This window comes from Strongylocentrotus purpuratus, unplaced genomic scaffold (genome assembly GCF_000002235.5).
Source record: "Strongylocentrotus purpuratus isolate Spur 01 unplaced genomic scaffold, Spur_5.0 spur5_scaffold_18, whole genome shotgun sequence".
Lineage (NCBI taxonomy): Eukaryota > Metazoa > Echinodermata > Echinoidea > Camarodonta > Strongylocentrotidae > Strongylocentrotus > Strongylocentrotus purpuratus.
The window spans coordinates 30,871,155-30,886,428 of NW_022145603.1; the positions used below are offsets into that span (position 1 = coordinate 30,871,155).

The window sequence follows — 15,274 nt, forward strand, 5'->3', positions numbered from 1 at the left end:
ACAAGTTTCAATTTCAAGTTTCAAGTTTTATTTATCTTTCTTTCATACCCCACATTACAAATATGACATGAATATAACAAGTGAACAGAATATGGCGTAACAATAGAAAGATGAGGTGACCTTGGTTGAAAACAAGGCTTGTGGATTTAAGATCCCTCATGAGTAGCTTATGAGTATGTCCTAAAAGAAGAAACTCGTCAGATAAGAATAATGCGTACATTTAAATGCTTACAATCGGAAGCTCTAGTACAATAAAATCTACTGACTACTAAATAATGGCCCGGCCCCCCCACTCAGAGGTCGGAATGACCGCATGCGTGTTGCCAAAATGTCCGGTAAAGGGGTACTTTTCGTGCGACAAAGTCCGGCCCGAGAATTGTAAAAAAAGGGGTGTATTTGACTTTTCACCCGGAGATTTCTTTAAAAAGGGGGTGTTTTTCTTTTTTTTCTTTCATCTCTTTGGACTCCTGAGAAATTATTCCGAATTTAGGGGGGTACATTGAGCATTTTTCCTGATTTAGGGGGGTCTCCAAGGCAGGAAAAGCACGCGAAAAGCCCGCGAAAGGGGGGTTCGCAAATGTTGGCAGTCCTCAGATAGGGGGTGCTTTCAAAAAAAAGGTACGAGCATATGCGTACCCTAAATAACACTGAGTGGGGGGGGGGGCCGGGAATAATGGCTATAAACAAGAGGAAACAGGACTGTACTACTACCCAAGGTGGATGGGGAAGGAGCCGGGATATTTATGTTCGGGTGTGTGGCCAGGGGGGGGGGGGGGGTTGTAAATCCTTCTGTTGGTGCAAAAATGGAAAATTCAATTTTGTTCAATTCAATTTTATTCGTCCAAATGGAAATATTACTTGGAATCGTTTTTGACAAGCAAAACAAAAAAGATAAACAACAAAAACAGTAATAAATGGAAATACATAATAGATAAATACAATGAAAACCAGGACGTTGACTAGACATAATTATACACATAATGTGATTAATAACATAAATATTGAAAATGTATTTCTTTATTAGGCCTTTTGTAGAGCCGTGGCACGATCGGCCTAATATTGCCCCCCCCCCCTTCCCCCCTCAATTCGATGACAATTTAGCTCAATTAACTTAGGGAATTTTTAAAATAATTTTTTTTTTCTCCCGAATGTACGTGCTAGTTGAAAAAGAGACATTTATTTAACACAATTATTTGATATTACTGCATTCACTTTAATTATTGTTTAATTTTTATTCACTTTAGTTATTCACAATGATATATATAATTGTTCTATATTTTAGCCACATAAACTGTGACATTATTAACAATGAGTAATTACATTGTATTTATGTTCGTTGTTTATCAAGTGATAACAAACTTTGTAATAATTATGTTTCAGTTTGTAAAATTATAAGATTATGAAAAACGCTTTGCTTCTATGTTACGTATGAAATAGAATTAGAGCTTTGAAATATGAATTCAATGAATAAACAAATTTATAAACAAAAGTTTGAAAAAATATATATTCACATGTTGACAAGAAACTATCGTGTCTGATACATGGGAGGGCGCACTTCACAGCAATCATCGCCGTCGGATGGACGGGAGTGCAGAAAAAAAGAAGAAGGGGGCTAGTGCCCCCAGACTTTCCCGTGCCTTGAGCTTACATCTCCCTCCAACGATACAGTAGTCAGCCTTGGCTCTGAGCATGTTTATGTATTTATTTATTTGTATTGATTTGCCGATCAGGATTTGTTGGGACCTGAATCCCCCCCCCCCCCCACACACAAACACCTGTCAAATCATGAATGGTTCATTGATCCTTTAAAACGTTCTACAACAAACCCTACTTGAACGCGATGTTCTGTGCAGGGTCCCATTTTTTTTTATAAATCGCGTTATCAATAACAATTAAGTGTCACATTTCTATCACAAATGTTCTTTCATCAAATCAAGTGTAATGACTCAAGTTGCGTATAACATTTTTTGTTATATTGATAACTTATGTGCATATTTTAATATCGCATCCGCCCCCCCCCCCCATTATGAATCCGTTTCCTTTGATATTAATTTGCCGGTCAGGACTTTTGGTGACCTGAAGGTGACCCCCCCCCCCCCCCCCCCCGGTGAGAATCAATCCTGGATACGCCATTCATACTCATCGGAAACTCTAGTACCATAGATCACAATTTGTTGGCCATAGTAAATCGCTCTACGTGCACTGCATGCCTAACACGCACTTTGCCCTTCTATTAGCCTATGTGTATGAATGGTTATCCCATATCAATGTCAATAGGCTTAAAAATATCGCTTTACAAATTCACAATTCGGTCTATCACTTCCGAGCTCCCCTCATATTGTTTGCACAGAAAGGCATTGTAAAGGCATATGCATATTCGTTCCTCTGTAAGGTCATGGGCATTGTCAAAAAAAGTTTGATGCTCTATATTTTCACTGAGGTCGTGACACGTTGTTGAGTTGGCATTATCAATATGTATATCGATGACTGTCTGAAGTGGATGGTGCACGTTGGAGGTACCTATGTAGGCCTACACCTCATTTATTAGTTAGGAGAATACGTTTATGCAACCCTGTTCTGGAACTGCTTGATTCTAAACTTCTACTTCTACTTCTTTTTCTACTTCTTCATCTTCTTCAGGTTTACATCTGCCTCCTTCAGGTTTGAAGATTCTTGCGGCGGTTGACTCAGATCAGCGTGTGCGTTGGTAATTGAGTTTGGATGCAAGCAAAGAGTCTTGTCCTCGATTTAGCTGTCCCTCTCAGTGTGTGGCCATCACAGGATAGCATCGACGAGCTGTTGAAAGGGACCACTTGAAGGATAAAAGATATTTTTGGCTGATATATTATAGGCCTATAGGGGCAATCAGAAGACAGAAACCATGTGTGTCCTTCGAGGTTGTATTTTGATGATCTCATTGGCGGCTTGCTTGTCCCCGGTGTTCTGCGCTAAGATACTGTGTGCGATGTCTGCTGTTATCAATACTCCAAGCCAGCACATCGTCATGTCTGCCATCACCGAACCTCTAGTCCAAGCGGGCCACCAAGTCGTTCTGCTTGCTCCGAAGAACAAGATCACGAAAGGACTGTCCTCGGAAGCCGTGACTGACAAGATCTTCTTTAAGAGTTCCCGGTCTAAAGAAGAGCACCAGGAGTTTATGGATATGTTGACTGGCCTCCAGCACCGTCTAAGCAAGAGCTCGCCGATTGAAGTCGCCCGGATCTTCTGGGAACATCTTCATATACTCGGAGAAGGTTGTTCGAAACTCTTCAAAGACCAAAAGACCTTGGACAGCCTCAAGAAGGAAAAATTTGACCTGATCCTGACCTTGCCTATCGTTGGTTGCGATGCCATTCTGGCAGAATACCTTGAGGTGCCTTTTATTGTGATCAGTCCGGTGAGGAGATCAATAACCGTCACTGAAGACCACTTTGGAATTCCAGTCCCTTCTTCCTATGTCCCGTTCAGTTTCTTCACCTCCTTCAGTGATAGAATGTCCTTCAAGGAGCGTCTCCTGAATAACCTCTTCCGCGTCGTTATCCAACCTCTGATGGAATTCGTGATTACGAGTCGGATAAGAGCCATCAAGAAGGAGATGAACATCCGTCCAGATCTCACGCTACCACAGGTTATGGGACAGGCAGAGTTGGCCTTCGTTTATTCGAACGTCGCCTTGGACTATCCCCAACCCATGGGACCCAACTGGATACCAATTGGGGGCATTACGGCTAAACCGTCCAAGCCACTGACGAAGGTAAGCAAGAAAGGTATTTGATATTACATGTCTTTTATTGAAGGAAAACCTGGTTACCCCTCTCCAATCGAGGAAAAAGTAACACCACTGCCACTATTACTGTTATTGATATGCTACAACAACAACAACTACTACTACTACTACTACTACTACTACTACTACTACTACTACTACTACTTCTACTACTACTAATGCTGCTGCTGCTGCTACTGCTGCTGCTGCTACTCTTTACTACTTCTATTATTACTACTACTACTACTGCTATATTACTTCTGCTACTACTGATTCTACTGCTGCTGCTAATAATGATAATAATGGGTTCTTGTATAGCGCTCGTGTCAGTCAGAGTTGACCCTCCTGGCGCTCCCGATTATTACCCTGACTTTAGCACGGCTGCCATACGGCGCTCTAGCATTGCAAGGTATACATTCCTACCAGGTACCCATTTACTTCACCTGGGTGGAGTGTGGCAAATGTAGATCAATGTCTTGCCAAAGGACATTAGTACGACGGCGGGATTCGAACCGCGGACCTTGTGATCGACGTAGTAGGTCCACGTTCCTACTACAACTTTAATACGAGTTTAATACTAATACTAATACTAACACTAATACTAATATTAATGATATAACAATAACAACAGGAATTATAATAATAGTAATGATAATAATAATGATGATAATAAAACAAATAATAATACTGATGATGGTGGTGATAATTAAAGGCCTAATGATCCGCATCATGTCATATTATCGCTTAATACAAAATAATACTTTTGAGATTCTCTTTGCCTCACACATTATGAAACACAAGTTTACTTTGATAGTTAAAGTCTAAATTATATTAATGAATAGGCCGTATGTAGTAGTGATCAATTATATTGCAAATGTGGCAGGAACTTTTTTAAGACAGCGACCTTTTTGATCTGCTGGCCTGTTGATTGAGCCAGTTCTCGATAATTGTGTCAATCGGATGAAAAAAATCACCCAGGCCTATTCTGTGTCCCCATCATTGCATGCAGGGTTTTACAAAAGATCAGACAAAGTCGTTTATCATTTTGTTGTCCAGACATGAGGAGGAATTATTATCATTATTGTCTTATTTATTGGATTGTATGTTATATGAATTCTATGAATATATTCAAATTCATTATGATCGAGTTATATCACATTTCGAGCAGTCATTGCAAAATGTTTCAAGCGAGAACTGTTATCTATGTGACATCATAAGAACTTGGAAGTGATAGGATGAGATACTCAAGTGTAAACATGCATGAAGTATTTAAAAAACAAATGTGATCAGCCTGTCTGTACTTTATCGGGTGTACTTTGGACATGACTTGTTTGTGTGGTTAAATGTGTATCCTTCCCCAAGTCGTTTACATGCAATTCATTGTGTGGAGACATCCGGCGATAAAGTTGATTCCCAGGTCAGTAGTTATAACTTTCAAGTGATTGACTTTTTAACGATTCTTTGACTAATCAAGAGTGTTTAAATCACTGTATTTAATAATTGTCCCTCCAAACCCAGACAAAGTCAATACTTTAAAAGTTGGATGGTGGCCAATCTAAACATTAGTTCTTCAATAATTAGGCTTATACGAAGCATTGGGGTAACTGCAGAGGGCTCTCGAAGGGTAGGGCCTACGTGCTCCTAAATGAACAAATGAAAAAGAATAAATAAGAAACAGAGAAAAGAGATAAGGTAAAAGGGAGAGGTGAACAGGAGGAAAACAGAAAAAGCCTTGACCAAATCTCGCACAATCCCATAATCAATATCCTTGTAAATTCGTATTTGATTTTCCCCTTGTAAGACCGCAGAGTGGATTTGGCGCGATATAAGTTACATTATTATTATTATTATTATTATTCGTTCTAGTTTCCCTTCCTTCCATGGGTGGAATCAAGCTACGCCAATTAGTATGCAATATACAGTAACAACATATGTAGAATGTTAATATTACCCAGTTCAATTCAGTTCTGTTCAGTCTTTATTTCATTCTCTCAAAAAAAGCAACATACATAAAATAAATACACGGCATAGTAATACCAATAGGGAGCAATACAGAACAATTAGAACAATTTATTTTAATGAGAATGAGGAGTCAATAAAAAAGAGCAAATTGCCTTTTAGTACGTTGACCCCCAAATTAACCACAGGGTTATCACGTTTAGATTTGATGGTGATAATAAGTATCTTAATTGCATTATACAGGAGTCCCTGGGTATATAATTCACAGGTAAGGTTCATTACGAGGCTGACTCTCTAATTAAAAAGTAATCACGTTTGACAATGCAGGATGTACTGGCCTTTGAGACAGGATATCCGATATAGTTTTATAAATGTTATAGCATTGATTCTGTTGTGTTTAATGTTATTGTACACCCGAGTGATTTCATCAATTTCATTGGTGGTCACAAGTATCTCCTTGATATATATATATATTCATAGCACCCTCCGAGGTAACTCAATGAAGGCTTTAGCGATTGCTTCGGTCAGTTTCTAGTTCTGTACCCCTTTAATTTCCCTTTATTACGATGCTTCGAGAGCAATGAACGTTATTTAAGCTCATAAACAACCTTTTCATTATAGAGTTATAGAGAAATTCAGATTTGCGAAGCAAGATTTTTGTCTATACCACTATCCATTATTATCAAGTATAATTTTTACCAAAAGTTAATTTTCCAGCGTTAATGATTTAATAATGATAATAATAATAAAAATAATGATAATAATAATAATAATAATAATAATAATAATAATAATAATAATAATAATAAGAAGAAGAAGAAGAAGAAGAAGAAGAAGAAGAAGAAGAAGATGATGAAGATGTCGTTTAACAAGCAGCACTTGGATAGGACTCGACATGACTCTTTGACCAGCTCTAAAACGTTATCTCATGTATGTCTGGTTTTATCGTTTCAGGATTTGGAAGAGTTCGTCGAAGGCTCGGGTGAACATGGAATCATCATCTTCACATTGGTGAGTATGATTATTTATTTATGCTTATTCTACGTATTGGTCAAGTATGTTTAGTGATTAGTAAAACTAAACGGGAATTTAGCCAAACGCCGTTTCTGCTTTCAAAGTGGGTCTGAAAATTTAAGATTATGTTTAGTATAGATGTAAGATGAAGAACAAGAACAACAAAAAGAAGAAGAAGAAGAAGAAGAAGAAGAAGAAGAAGAAGAAGAAGAAGAAGAAGAAGAAGGAGAAGAAGAATAGGATGATGAATAAGGAGAAGAAGAAGAAGAATAACAAAAGAAGAAGAAGAACAAAAGAAGAAGAAGAAGAAGAAGAACAAAAAAAAAGAAGAAGAAGAAGAAGAAGAAGAAGAATAGGATGATGAAGAAGAACAAAAGAAGAAGAAGAACAAAAGAAGAAGAAGAACAAAAGAAGAAGAAGAACAAGAAGAAGAACAAGAAGAAGAACAAGAAGAAGAACAAAAGAAGAAGAAGAACAAGAAGAAGAAGAACAAAAAAAAAGAAGAAGAAAAAGAAGAAGAAGAAGAAGAACAAAAGAAGAAGAAGAAGAAGAACAAAAGAAGAAGAAGAAGAAGAAGAATAATAATAAGAAGAAGAACAAAAAAAAGAAGAAGAACAAAAGAAGAAGAAGAAGAACAAAAGAAGAAGAAGAAGAAGAAGAAGAAGGAGAAGAAGAAGAAGAAGAAGGAGAAGAAGAAGAAGAAGAATAGGATGATGAATAAGGAGAAGAAGAAGAACAAAAGAAGAAGAAGAACAAAAGAAGAAGAAGAAGAAGAAGAAGAAGAAGAAGAAGAAGAAAAAGAATAAAAAGAAGAAGGAGAAAAAGAAGAAGAAGAACAAAAGAAGAAGAAGAAGCACAAGACAAAATAGAGGACGAGGCGGAGGATATAATCTGCTTTGTTGAAGTTTTGTTTCTATTTGAACTAGCTTCTACGTAATAATGATAATAATAGTGAACATTTGTAACGCGCCAATGAAGTCTGTCAATATTGACACTCCTATTGTGGACGTTCAACTATGTAGTAAATTATGATGGAATGCATCTCTAAAGAATTCAATGATCTGATCTGGTACAAAAATGCAAAGCCCATACATAATTTTACGAATTTATATTATGCGCTCCATAAGCACTTTCCATCATTATCATAATTAAATTCAATGTGTTTGTGATTTGTTTGTTTCTTTGTTGTTGTTTTTGTGATGGTAATCCTTGTGATGGTAATCCTTGTGATTATAATCCAAGTATGTCGGGATTTTGAATTCGAATTGTAATTTGTTCTCAATGTAGGGTTCAGCTGTGACGTCACTACAGAACGAGGAACTTGCCGAATCAATCGCTAAAGTTTTCAGTGAGCTACCGCAGAGGGTGCTATGGAGATACAAAGGAAAGAGGCCCCAGAACGTGGGAAACAACACACTCATATCTGATTGGCTACCACAGAATGATCTACTTGGTAAGAATCCCTCCCCATGAAATAATAATTATTATTAATATATATATATATATATATATATATATATATATATATATATATATATATATGAGTGTCTGTGTATGTTCGAACAATAATCATTTCAAAAGCATATATAAATTCGAATTACAAAACAACACAAATCAGCAAAAAATTAATAATTACAGTATGATATTTTTCATGTATCAATGTCTTCATCTATTGCTAGGCTTGCTAGGACTGGAGACCCAAGGAGGAAATAGTTTGAAAGACTTGAAATGACAAGCCATGCAATCTTTGCAATGAATAAACATAGGAAACCAGAAAAGAAGATCACCGAAATGGCGAAAGGTAGAAATAAATCGGATTAATGATAAGAAAGTTATTATTAGTGTTTGAAATAATGATGAGATCACTATAATCTATACGAAATTCAATAGACAATTTGGTCAGTGGATTGTGACGTTTGCAACTAGGACTACTCTCCCGTTTGTCATGTACACAAATATAATTAGATTCTATTTGTTCTCCTCAAAGCGCTTTCTTCCTTTGGGTACTAGGTCTTCAATTTTGCTAAAGATATTCACAAAAACGTGATGTTTATGTCATCCCCATTTCCACTCTTTCTGTATTCTGTTCTGATGTATAGAGCCATAGAGACATGCAATAATGCCTATGTGTTCAATACGCGCTGTACAAACATTTTGAAATTATTATTGAAAGTTAAATAAAAAATTGCATAATTTGTGTATGAAAATGTTCCTTATAGCAGACGCGTACACAGGGGGGGGGGGGGGGGTTAAACACCCCCTTTGGTATTTTTATTTGTGTAACCCCCCCCCCCCTTTGGATTGTTTTTTTAATTATTAAAAAAAAAATATATATTCCCATGGCTGACCTAAAAAGGTGACCTTACCCCCCCCCCCCCCCCACCAACGGAGCCAAATGTCCAATTTTCAAATTTCGAGACCCCCTCTCCCCCCCCCCCCCCAAAAAAAAAAAAAAAAAAAAAAAAAAAAGTGTCCTCTTTAGCTTTCGCATCCTACCGGGTACCCATTTAACACCTGGGTGGAGAGTGGCAAATTTAGATCAATGTAGTTGGGAGAATTAATAAAGCGATCAGATCAGTTTTTTCTTAATTTTTTATCAATAATAATAAATTGTCTGTTTTCGCTCAAACTTTCAGATTTTCTGTAATTGCACATTTAGCATTGAAGTCACTACCTACGCACGATTTTCTCTCATCTCAGGCGCGGATCCAGGATTTCTTAGGGGGGGGGGGGGGTCCACTTTTTTTTTTGGTCCGAAAAAAAATCGTAACGACTCAGCCAGCCGCTAAATAAGCGGGGGGGGGGGGGGGGGGGGGGGGGGGGGGGGGGTAGAGGACCCTTTTTTTTGGTCTCCAAATTTGAAAATTTGACATTTTTTTCCGTTGGGGGGGGGGGGTGAGGTCACCTTTTTTAGGTGAGCCATTGGCATATTTTTTTTTTTTTTTTTTAATTAAAAAAAAAAAAAAAAAAAAACATCACAGAAGAGGGGGGGGGGGATTGCTCCACAATACACACATGAAAAACCGAAGGGGGGGGGGGGGGGGTCAACCCCCCTAACCCCCTCCCCCCCCCCTTCCGTACGTGCCTACTCGTCTGAAAATAGTTTTTCCCCCTCCCGCGCGAAGCGCGGAAGCTTTTACGTTTCATTAAATCATTAGAGAAAGAAGACGATTCGTTGTACCGTTCTCGACTCTTAATCCTCATCTGAATTCAGTTTTCCCCTCCTCCATCCCGCGCGAAGCGCGGAAGCTTGTACGTTTCATTAAATCATTAGAGAAAGAAGACGATTCGTTGTACCGTTCTCGAAAATAATCCTCGTCTGAATACAGCTTTTACGTTTCATTAAATCATTAAAGAAAGAAGACGATTCCTTGTACCGTTCTCGATTCTTAATCCTTGTCTAAATTCAGTTTTCCCCCGCTTCGACGTTTTATTAAATTTTTAGAGAATGAAGACGATTCGTTGTTCCGCTCTCGAAAATAATTTAGTTTCCCCCACCCGCGTTTCATTAAATCATTAGCGAAATAAAACGATTCGTTGTACCGTTATGACGTTTAATCCTTGTCTAAATTCAGTTTACCCCCTCCCACGCGAAGCGCAGAAGCTTTTACGTTTCATTAAATCATTAAAGAAAGAAGACGATTCCTTGTACCGTTCTCGACTCTTAATCCTTGTCTAAATTCAGTTTTCCCCCGCTTCGACGTTTCATTAAATTATTATAGAAAGAAGACGATTCGTTGTACCGTTCCCGAAAATTATCCTCGTCTGAATTAAGCTCCCCCTGCCCTTCCCCGCGCGAAGCGCGGAAGCTTGGACGTTTCATTAATTCATTAGAAAAAGAAGACGATTCGTTGTACCGTTCTCGACTCTTAACCCTTGTCTGAATTTCAAATATGTTCTTTGTCTATTCCCTTTTCTTCCTACGTCCTCTTCCTTTACACTCCTCTCTTTTTTTGGCCGGCGTTTATTGGGGGACCACCCCACCGCCCCCCTGGCTACGCGCCTGCTGTCAGATGAACATAATGTTGATACCTTGTCCGCCCGGAAGCTCAGGGGTTTAAGGTTTTAATTTACGGTCAGACTAGCATTCAGGGGTCCGCCTTAGCGCCCTAGACGGGGTCCAGGGGGCAGAGCCCCGGAAGTTCAGGAATTTAGGCATTTAATTACGGTCAGATGAGCATTATTTTGATACCTAATTGTTACAATGGCAGGTCACTAATTGGCTTGGGGTCCAGGGGGCGGAGCCCCAGAATCTCAAGGGTTTTAGGCACTCAATTACAATCAGATGAGTATCGAGGGGCCCGCCTAAGGGCTCTAGGTTGGGTCCAGGGGGCAGATCCCCCAGAAGCTCAGGGGTTTTAGGCGTTTAATTACGGTCAGATGAGCATTTTTGATACCTTATTATTTGTGACACTAGCAGGACACTATTTGGCGTGGGGTCCAGGGGGCAGAGCCCCCAGAAATCAGGGGTTTTAGGCATTAAATGACCGTCATATGAGCATCTAAGGGCCCTCCTTAGGGCCCTAGGTGGAATCCAGGGGGCAGAGCCCTTAGGATTTTAGGCATTAATTTTAATCATGGTCAGATGAGCATATTTTGATACCCCATTATAATGTGACACTGGCAGTTAACTATTTTTTCTTTTTCGCTCTCTTTCTTTCTATTTCTCTTTAATATACTTTTTCAAAGAAAGTGTGGGGGAGGGGCTCGAGGATCCCGATCCCCGCCGTTCCGCGGGCCCTGATATGTAGGCATCTCAAGAAGCATTTCTTGCCTGGCTGTATATTTAGGAATTTGTCATTTTCCAACAAACGCATGAAGTGAGGAAAATTATCTCACTTCAGCATTATTTGTTAACCAACGTTATGGAGTTATAAATAAACCACGTTTAAATTCTATTTATCCAACCCCCCTCCCCTATCAGTATGCCAGTGCCCCCCTTCGATCTACACCTTGTTGGCGGGAAAATTGCAACTGATATCTCCCCTTCTTTTCTTCTTCCTATTTTGTCCTTCCCTTTATCTCCTTGGGGGGGGGGGGGGGGGGGGGGGGAGGGGGAGGCAAGTCCTTCCCCCGATCTCCTTCTTCCCTCTTTTCTTTTCTTCTTCCTCTTTTTTTCCCTTTCTCTCCTCTTTCCCTTCTTTTCCTTCTCTCTCTCTCCTTTTTTTTTTTTTTTTTTTTTTTGCGGGGGGGGGGGGGGGGGGCCAAGGCACGCTCGGCCCCCCCCTGGATCCGCGCCTGCTCATCTGAACAATGTTACTAAGTCCCTTTAATATTATCCCATTCACGTGCCTCTGAGAAACCTTTTTTCCTGTACTCGTTACGTCACTTTCCAACAGGACATCCTAAGACGAGGATGATGATCTACCACGGCGGGGCAGCAGGTGTCTATGAAGCCACAACTCATGGCGTCCCTCTCCTTATCATGCCGCTGGCTGCTGATCAGATGGGGAACGCAGCCAGAGTAGAAGCCAAAGGGTTCGGGCGAGCCGTCGATAAGAACACGCTGACAGAGGACGAGTTCAGGGAGGCAGTCAAGGATATCCTCACCAACCCTAAGTACGGTTTTTGACATAGTTCTCTTAGACACAATCGCAAATTAAAGTAGATTTGTTACACTCTCTTGTTTTTTACTCTGATTGTACATGATACTAGTATCTTCTGTTTTGTTCATCTTTTTGGTTGTCCTGTATGTCTGTGGTGAGAGGTGAGCTTTGATATATTCCTCCTTTCTGCCTATCCCAAATGCTCTCATAAATTGTCATTGTAATTTGTATCACTATCTTGTTCTTTGTATATCATTTTACTGTGTATCTGTATGTTTTAAATGTTTTATGAAGAGTGTTGAATAAACTTTGAATTGAATTTAACCGAATTGAACCATAATCCAAATTATTTTTGATTTATTTTGTAGATATCAGGCCGGTGCTGCGCGCGCATCAGCCATCATCCGAGACTCCCTAGCCACGCCCCAAGATACCGTTCTCTACTGGGTCGAACACATCTTGAAATTTGGAGGTGATCATCTTCGATCTCGGGCTCTAGAACTCAACTTCATCCAGCTGAATTCCATCGATGTCATAGTCTTTTTATCGTTCGTTTTCTTAGCAGTAATGTTAACCCTGAGATGGATAATATGCAGATGTTGCCGTCGGATGTGTGGGAGAAAGCAAACAAAATCCAAGAAGGACTGAGTTGTAGACTACACTTTTGTGAATGTTCATATCAAAATTATCTGATTATCTCATCATTCTTCAAAGTTGCGAGGAAGATTATTATAAAAACTGTTGTAATAACGTTGAATGCAATAAGGATAACAGTTCTTTCCCTTATATTTTGTTCAATGTTATAGCATTCGAAATTATTTTTTTTAATACTAAATGTGGAAAATTGTTGCTATTGATGTAAAGTCAAGAAGACAGAATATAGGACTATGTTTCATTTCATTTCATTTCGTTTATTTCCATTTCCAACAAAATAAATAAAGTACATGGGATTGCATTGTACATAGTAAAACAATGAAACTTAACAATATATTTGTAATTGGACCACAGTGTACAGCCTGATATGTTCCGGCTTTTGTATACCACAAATGAAACTCATTTTAAAATCTCTGCCCAACTGCAATTTTGTCTCATTTAATGAAATTGCCAAAACAAAAGACTGGTGAATAGACTACAGTACAATATAATCAGTCATGTAGTAAAACTGATTACTCAATAGTTGAATAACTTGTGCCTCTTTGTATATTTCAGCATTTAAAAAGAAGTTGCCTCATACCAATTGGTCCTCTATCTATCCTTCTCTGTCTCTCTGTCTCTCTCTCTCTCTCTCTCTCATTCTCTCTGTCTCATGAAGCAAGTAACTTTTTGTTAATTTTCGTCAATTTGTGCCATTGAATTCCTGGGGGGTGTTTCACAAAGATCCTAAGTAGAACTTAACACTAAGTTGGACTTAAAAATTATGGAAAGCCATTAGCATCTTTGAAAATATTTTGTAAAAGTTATTTTGAAAGGCATTAATTGTTTATTCAAATCATTCATATTGTCTATCATTAAGGAGATTTCATGTTCTGGATGTTGAATTTATAAAAAGTCTAAAATACTTGAATTTCTGCTTTTGAATATATTTTATTTTAAGACTCCAATGGCTGTCCATAATTTTTAAGTCCAACTTAGAGATAAGTTCTACTTAGGATCTTTGTGAAACACTCCCCAGATGTTTTTTCATGTTTATATTATCATATTTTGCTGTTGCTGTAGTCATTAGTTAAAGAGCTGCATGCACTGCAATCGGACGCTTATCTGTTTCAGCTATTCTTCATTTTGCTATGTCAATCGTTCCCAAAATGTTCTTGTATAAAATAAGTGTGTTATTAATTGTGATTTGAAAAAATACAACCAGTATGTAAAAAATGTTCATATTGTTACTGATTATTATTGTATGAAACATGCAAAAATCAATAAATCAAATCAATATATGTGTGCAACAAACGCTGAACAGTACAAGTAGCAAATATACCTGCCTACTATAAATGTATTTTAATTTTTGCACGTTTCTAGTACGTAACCCTTGCTTACCAAACATTTTATTCACCTGCTATGAACATGATAAATAATGGCATCCCTGCGGATGGAATCCATTTTGCACACATTTGATGCTGCTATATCGGACAAGCCTCTGACATGCTTTTTATTTGACAACATAAGCTTTTGTTCTAAATATACGCATAAAGTTAGAAAAATAGGACTAGATTTAGGAAGCTTAACATAATGATTGAAAAGGCAGTGTATAGCTCAATGAAATCAGGGATATTTCCCGCAAGATACCTCGTTAATGCATCATTGTTTATTATACTATCCAATACAGGTTAAAGTGTAACTGTGCTTTACCACTCATCAGAACAGTTCAAGTGTGTGACACTTGATTTAAGTTATAACTTGCTTTAGTTTGCATGATGTAAAGCATTATTATTAATGACTGAAATATCTTTTTGAAATGAATAGTGAGAATATATGCAATGAATAAAATTATATCATCGAATATAAAAATGTATGGCTCTTAATCTGTTTTTTTAGAAGAATAGTTATCACTCCTTTCCTCGTATTTAGTAGTTAAAGCATGTTTTCTCAATCTTCTAATTAATCCGTAAATGTGCAAGTTCTTCAGAGAAAATTGACAGTCGTCATTCAATGGAATGCATACGATATTAATATTGTATTTCTATGGTATTTTTTTAAGTGCAAATGCAAACGGAAGATGTTGGCCGTTCAAAACTTTAAGTTTTATACGACAGAAAATTATATATTTTCTCGGGAAATACCTATAAGGGCAAACATATCAATTTCATATTTACGTCTAGTCATACAAATTAAATGTTAAATACATTCAGCGCTAGACTACTTATACAAAAACATTGCCCGCAATAACAGCGTGGGATTTTCATTACCCCGGATATGCCACGGATCACGATGGGGGGAGGGGGGGGGGGGCTCAAGAAATTGTCTTTAGTCGTATACTTGAGATGTAGTTCAT

General features: G+C 38.2%; 1 protein-coding gene across 1 annotated transcript; it reads left to right on the forward strand.

Annotated features, from left to right (window-relative positions):
• The first annotated feature begins 2,322 nt into the window (after positions 1-2,322).
• LOC584438 (UDP-glucuronosyltransferase 2B17) lies at positions 2,323-13,639 on the forward strand. Its single transcript, XM_030989700.1, has 5 exons — positions 2,323-3,754; positions 6,680-6,736; positions 8,027-8,192; positions 12,079-12,298; positions 12,654-13,639. The coding sequence occupies exons 1-5, from the start codon at positions 2,882-2,884 to the stop codon at positions 12,931-12,933; spliced, it is 1,596 nt and encodes a 531-aa protein (XP_030845560.1). The 5' UTR covers positions 2,323-2,881; the 3' UTR covers positions 12,934-13,639.
• The last annotated feature ends 1,635 nt before the right edge of the window (positions 13,640-15,274 follow it).

Coding starts and splice junctions, on each gene's coding strand:
- LOC584438 (XM_030989700.1), top strand. CDS start 2,882: ATGTGTGTCCTTCGAGGTTGTATTTTGATGATCTCATTGGCGGCTTGC. Junction 3,755..6,679: donor CGTCCAAGCCACTGACGAAG/GTAAGCAAGAAA, acceptor TTATCGTTTCAG/GATTTGGAAGAGTTCGTCGA. Junction 8,193..12,078: donor ACCACAGAATGATCTACTTG/GTAAGAATCCCT, acceptor ACTTTCCAACAG/GACATCCTAAGACGAGGATG.